At 42.7% G+C, this 6,843-nt stretch overlaps 1 protein-coding gene across 1 annotated transcript; it reads left to right on the forward strand.

Moving 5' to 3' along the window:
- Positions 1-3,757: 3,757 nt before the first annotated feature.
- Positions 3,758-4,792, forward strand: MOS (MOS proto-oncogene, serine/threonine kinase). The gene has a single exon (XM_049861388.1). The coding sequence runs from the start codon at positions 3,758-3,760 to the stop codon at positions 4,790-4,792; it is 1,035 nt and encodes a 344-aa protein (XP_049717345.1).
- The last annotated feature ends 2,051 nt before the right edge of the window (positions 4,793-6,843 follow it).

The following is a 6,843-nucleotide window of genomic DNA, read 5'->3' on the forward strand; positions in this document are numbered from 1 at the left end:
CTTTGGCAGTAGCCCCACACGGTTTCCTTGTTTTTTCTCCTTTGTTTCATCTACCACCCCACCTGTTGGTAGAGCTACTGAAGATGTTATCAAGAAATTCTGCTCTTCTGTCTTTGTCTAGGCATGATTTAGGGATGTTACATTTTCAGATGAATGTTAACCCTCAGCGTTTTTAGTCTATAACAATAATGCAATGTACTTTTACACCTTTAACCTCAGAAGTAAAAACTTAAAGCAGAAAAAATTCTCAAAGTTTAAATTGGTTTAACTTATAGTAAAATGAGTTACTTCAGCCCGGGTAGGATACATTTTCAACCAATACTGTCTAACAAATCTATTTCTTATTGGTGTAAACCCATATCCATGTGTCATGGATTGAATTGTGCCCCCCCCCCCCCAAAATATGTGTCACTTTGGCTAGGCCATGATTCCCAGTATGGGTGTGGTTGTCCAACACTTTATGATCTGATGTGATTATCCTCTGTGTTGTAAATCCTACCTCTATGATGTTAATGAGGTGGGATTAGAGCCAGTTATGTTAATGAGGCAGCATGCAATTTACAGGAATAGATTGTATCTTTAGTCAATTTCTTTTGAGATATAAAAGAGAGGATCCAGCAAAGAGGAGAGGGACCTCCTACCACCAAGGAAGAAGAGCTGAGAGCAGAGCATGTCCTTTGGACCTGTCCCTGCGCTGAGAGACTCCTAAACCCAGGGGAAGATTGATGACAAGAACCTTCCTCCAGAGCCAATGGACAGAGAAAGCCTTCCCCTGGAAATGGCACTCCGAATTCAGACTTCTAGCCTCCTAGACTGTGAGAAAATAAATTTCTGTTAAAACCACCCACTTTTGGCATTTCTGTTATAGCAGCACTAGACAACTAGATGACACCATGGTTTTTATGAGTTGAATAAATAATAACTAACATTTTTATATCACTTCCTCTAAGCCAGGGCCCTATCTAAATATATGAAGCTCTGTTCGTCCTCACAACAATCCTTAGGGAAACCTAATATTTTCCTCATTTTGCAGATGAGGAAACTGAGGCACAGAGACAGCAAGATACCCAGACCATCTGTCCCCAGAGCCTTTGCTTTTTCCCACCATGTTAGGCTTTATCCATTTCTGAGATCCAAAATATTATTTAGTGCATACATCCATGGTAACAAAATCAGAATTAAAAATTAAATTCAGAAGGACCTTGGAAGACAGGCCTGGGTATCTGCTTCCAAAAGGTTATAGCCTTGAAAATCCTGTGCAGCAGTTCTACTCTGCACAAATGGGGTCAGCATGAGTCGAATTCGACCCAACAGCAACTAACAACAATAACAACATGTGCCAGTCACCACGCTACTCGCAGGGAAGAAAAAATCAACAGGGGACATAGGTCTTGCCTTCAGGGGGCCTGCAGTTTGCTGAGAAAGAGAAGCTTATTTTCAGATGCCTAAAAAAAGGAGACAAATGACTGTTTTTTTTAAAATGGATACTGAATTAAATAGTTTTTCAGATGAGTTTGTGTTTTTTGAGTGTAAAAAGGACCACATTTTTGTGAATGCCCTGTGTTTTATGTAAAACATAAAATCTGCACTTTAAAAAAATTGCTTGTTGTTATCTTTTAAATAAATATTATATGACAACAAATCACATCATCCTGCATTCTGTGTAATACCTAGGAGGCACAGTGCTCTAGTGCTTTTATTCTGAGAATTTTCACAGCACTCCTAGCATTATGCAGAGTCCTCAGAGTCATCAGTATTCTAATTCCAACTATTGAATAAATTTTGCAATATAGAGCCATTGAATATAGTTTTATTAATTTTTCATTTTACTCATTTTCATTGTCATCCTTGTATACTTGGGGCTCAGTACAATTGCATACAATTGCCTTTCTACTAAAATATTCTATAGTTTAAATTTTTAGATTTGGTTTTTTGTTGGTAATTTGGGCAGGATTCCCCAAATTTAATTTCACAATAATAATTTTTATTTTAATAAATTATCCTAATTTCTTACGTGAAAAGAGTGAGGCTCAAACAAATTAAATATTATATCCAAGATTACATACTAATCCAGAGGAATAGTGCAGAAGAGAAATCCTATATAGGGCTCAATAAACCTCAAACTGCTTATGTTAATAAGTAGCTCGGGTTTATTAATGTGTGTTTTCCGAACCAATATGTTAGAAACACAGAAGCTGTCATAAAAATGTGGTTACCCATAACCTGTGTGCTCTGGGTACAGTAAGTCAGAATGAAACGTTGCCATTTGACTTTTTAAAAAGTACATTCTTCTGTGCTTTTTAACTAATCAGGTGACATTGTTGGTCTTTTTTCTAAAGATGGAGTCCTTGAGTGGTATAAATGGCTAAGCTCTCCTAATTGAAAGGTTGGCAGTTCCAACCCACCAGAGGTGCCTCGAAAAAAAGGCCTGATGATTTGCTTCCAAAAGGTGATACCCTTGAAAACCCTGTGGAGTCCAGTTCTACTCTGAAACCCGTGGGGTCACCTGGAGTCAGAGTCAGCTTGATGGCATGGGCTTAGTTTAGCTTTCCAAAGACAATGGCGTAAAAATAATTTTTTTTCATTATAAAAGTTAGAAAGGAAGACTTTATGGTTGAGTGACAAGCCCCTGAATTTTATTTCAACATCTGGTTTTATATAGACACTAGTGAAACTGAGACATTTAATTTCTTCAGATTTTTACTCTGCATTAATTCTCCCATGTTTGTTATTATATGACGCTTTCATTATGACTCTAAACTTTTTTGTTGTTCTCCAGCGCCACCCCCCCACCCCCCACCCTCCATCCTCAACTCTGCTTCAAAATTTCTGTAACTCATTTACTGAAAAGTCTAGAGTGCAAGGGAGTGAACTGGGCGGGCCATATTGCCAAGGGAATGGAGGATTGGCAGGAAGTTGGTAGGTTGATAAGAACCAAAAACTAAACCCAAAACCCAAACCCATTGCTTTCAAGTGGATTCCAACTCCTAGCCACCTTATAGGACAGAGTAGAACTACCCCACAGGGTTTCCAGGGAGCGGCTGGTGGGTTTGAACTGCCGTAGCTCTTAACCACTGTGCCACCAGGGAGCCACGTTGGTGAGAAGTCTTGCTAATTTGCTGTATAAACTGAACGGAGTGTGGGTGCGGCTTCCTTTCCCCATGAACTCAGGAGGTGTGTGTTTTGACCTGTGTCCCGATGAATGTTGCACCTAATATCCCCATATTTGGTTAAACAAACGTTTGCTGTTTGTATTTCAACTCTTTCTGCCAATAACTGCTGGAAGTTATTTACCGCAGCTGGAGAGAAGCACTGACAATCTGCAAAGTGTGAAATCATTCCATTTTATTGGTGTGGTCTCTTTAGGACTGATAATGTTCAGAGAAGGAGAATTGCCAAAAGTCCATTTTATTATAATAAAAAAAATAGTGTCAAAGCTGGGTGAGTCAAAGGACAATGCAGTGCCCTTTAGACGGTGAACTTGATGTAGTGAGAGCTTGTTTTTGTTAGAAACCACCGTATTTAGGGGAAATGCTTTCATCTGAAAGCGATTGCTGTACTTCCTTCAACCCCCGTCTCCCTCGCCCCATCTGATGAAAGTCCTTGCTGAGTAGCATCTCAGACGTGGCTCGTTTGGAGAAAATGCGGCAAGAGGGTAATAAGGCTTCGGTGGGCGAAGGGCTGTTAGTCATGCGTCCTAACGCGCGCAGTTTTTCTTTTTCCTTTCCTTGAGTATTGGCTCCACCTGGAGAGTGCTATGCCCTCGCCCCTGTCTGTGCGCCGTGTCCTCCCGGGCGAGTTGTCTCCCTCTGGGGACTCGCGGCCCTGCAGCAGCCCCTGCGAGCGCCCAGGGCGGCGGGGACAGCGCGTCCTGGGTGGCACCCCTCCCAGGGCACCTCGGCTGCCCCGCCGCCTGGCCTGGTGCTCCATCGACTGGGAACAGGTGCGCTTCCTGCAAAGGCTGGGCGCTGGAGGCTTTGGCTCGGTCTACAAGGCCACTTACCATGGGCTTCCCGTGGCCATAAAACAAGTGAACAAGAGCACCAAGAACCGACTGGCGTCGCAGCGAAGCTTTTGGGCTGAGCTCAACATAGCCAGGCTCCACCACGACAACATCGTGCGGGTGGTAGCTGCCAGTACGCGCACGCCCGCGGGTTTTAATAGTCTAGGCACCATCGTCATGGAGTTCGGGGGCAACACCACTTTACACCAACTCATCTACGGGGCTACCGGCCTCCCCGAGGAGCCTTCCTGCTCTGCTGGAGGGCTGTTAAGTCTGACAAAGTGTCTCAAGTATTCCCTCGATGTTGTGAAGGGCCTGATGTTCCTTCACTCACAAAGCATCGTGCACTTGGACCTGAAACCAGCGAACATTCTGATCAGCGAACAGGACGTCTGCAAAATTGGGGACTTTGGTTGCTCGCAGAGGCTGGAAGGTCTGCTAGGCTTCCACGCTCCTCACCACCTAGGCGGTACCTACACCCACCGCGCCCCAGAGCTCCTGAAAGGAGAGACCATAACTCCCAAAGCTGACATCTATTCTTTTGCCATAACTCTCTGGCAGATGACGACCAAGGAGGTGCCTTACTCAGGGGAGCGACAGTATGTGCTCTATGCTGTTGTGGCCCACAACCTTCGCCCATCTCTCTCAGTGGCTGTCTTCACGGACTCTGTCCTGGGCCAAAGGCTTGAGAAGATCATCCAGAGCTGCTGGGGAGCCAGTACTTCCCAGAGGCCAAATGCAGAGCTTCTCTTTGTTGACCTTAACTCTTTAAAATCTGAGTTCTGCTGACTTTAAGCCTGTGTCAGGTATGCTTTTCCTTGTTTCTATTCGTTTTTAAAGAACTGGAGATGTAGAAGAAAACCTATGTATAGGATGGACTTTTGGAAAATAAAGTTACTTAAAACCTCCTTTAGTCTCAAGTGATTTTTTTTAAGACAAAGTCCTGAGCTAAAAACCTAGTACTTGTCTTAGTACTGTTGATAACTAACCCTTTTCCTTTACATAGCTGTAGGCTTTGCTTCCCACAGCTAGTGTTTAACAGTTCCATACTATTGCCTTTTCCCAAATGTTCTATTGAAAAAACCAATTTGTCCAAACAGAACTAAACTGTGGAATTGCCAATTTTTTTCTATAAATTTAAATAATAATTCAAATCACATAAATTCAAACTATTTGCAGGTTACTTGGTTCCATGTCAAATCAGTAAAAAAAAAAAAAAAAAAAAAATTCCTGTGCCTTCCCACAAAAAAAAAATTCTTCACACGTAAGATTTACAAACTGAGATAAAATTATTTTTAAAAAGAATAAACATTAAATGATTTGTGATATTTTGAACCTGTGATTTTTTTTTTTGAACATGTGCATTGCCGTGAGTAAAATCGTTTTCTAAAATGCTTCTGAACTGAGTGTCTTTTGCCTGGTGTTTGGACTCAGAAATAAATGACACAACAAAGGGTGATTATATGATGCGGTGGGGGAGACAACCCTAAAGAATAGTAAAATTTAACATTTGGACAGAGGAGAACAGGCAAGGAGAGCCAGATAGCCAATTATAGAAGTAAAGGCAACGGCTGCTGGCACATAAGTCCCTAAAAGAATGAGGTGAGTGGAATCTTGTCATCAGGGCAACTCTGAACTTCCGCTTGGCAGCAGCAACCTCACTGAGCAGTAGAGGGAAAGGCCATTGTGGAGGACGGGGTAGTTCACGGCACGCGCCGGAAGGAAGCCGAGGCTCTGCGTGGGCTGCTGGGGCAGCAGGAGATGTAGACGCTCGAAAAAGTGGTAACACACACACACAAGTTTTCAATGGTTAGTTTTGTTTTAGAATGAAGGAAATGAATTTTTGTGGAGGAAGCCAGAGGGGACAAAGATAATTGATAAAGTTTTAAAAATTTGTAAAGAGATGAAACATAGAATCTGGGGAAAGGGGTGCTAGCCTCAAAGAGAAAGAGCGTCTCTTCTTGGGGTGGGAGCTGAGGAGTGTAGGACGGCCGCCACCGTAGGTCAGTTTAGGCCCGAAACCAACCAAGCCAGTTGCTGTGGCGTCAATTCCGACTCATGGTGACGCCATGTGTTGCAGAGTGGGACTGCTTCATAGGGTTTTCAAGCCTGTGACCTTTTGGAAGCAGATCGTCAGGTCTTCTGAGGTGCCTTTGGGTGGGTTCAAACCTCCAATCTTTGGGTTAATAATCTAGTGCTTAATCATTTGCACCAGGGTTGCCATAGACACATTTACACAGAGGGGAAAAGAAGGTTGATGAAGTTCACGTCTGTGGGCTTCTATTTGTTAAGAGTGGTTGAGGAAGGGAATCTCAGAGTGAGAGCATGCTTTAGTTCAGGACCTAGAACCAGTTCGGTCCAGTTAGAACATCTGCTGAGAATTTGCACTCCTAACAAGTTCCCTGCTAAGAATTTGCATTTCCACCATCCCAAATATACTGAATCCGAATCTAAAGTTTAACAAGATCCCCAGGTGATCCTTATGTATATGTTCCTGGGAACTTGTTAGAAATGCAAACTCCCAGCAGGGAACTTATTAGAAATGCAAGTTTTTACCAGGGGTTCAAACCAGAAGAACGGTTGGAAGCCCTGGTTTATACCTGTTTCTGGAGGAAGCAAAAGGAAGCTGCCTATGGACATATGAAAATATTAAGTGTTGCTAACTCTGCCAATAAACTTGGGAAACCAACTGTTTATTGATAGATAAACTGATAGATCCCTCCACTGTCCATTGCAGTAGTAGGAGTTCATGTTGGTAAGTTTAAAATACAATAGATCAGTTTTGTTCCATCAGGTGTGTTAAAATGTGATTCTAACTAAGCTGAATGCCTGATTAACAG

The sequence above is a fragment of the Elephas maximus genome, chromosome 19 (assembly GCF_024166365.1).
Source record: "Elephas maximus indicus isolate mEleMax1 chromosome 19, mEleMax1 primary haplotype, whole genome shotgun sequence".
Taxonomy (NCBI): domain Eukaryota; kingdom Metazoa; phylum Chordata; class Mammalia; order Proboscidea; family Elephantidae; genus Elephas; species Elephas maximus.

Coding starts and splice junctions, on each gene's coding strand:
- MOS (XM_049861388.1), top strand. CDS start 3,758: ATGCCCTCGCCCCTGTCTGTGCGCCGTGTCCTCCCGGGCGAGTTGTCT.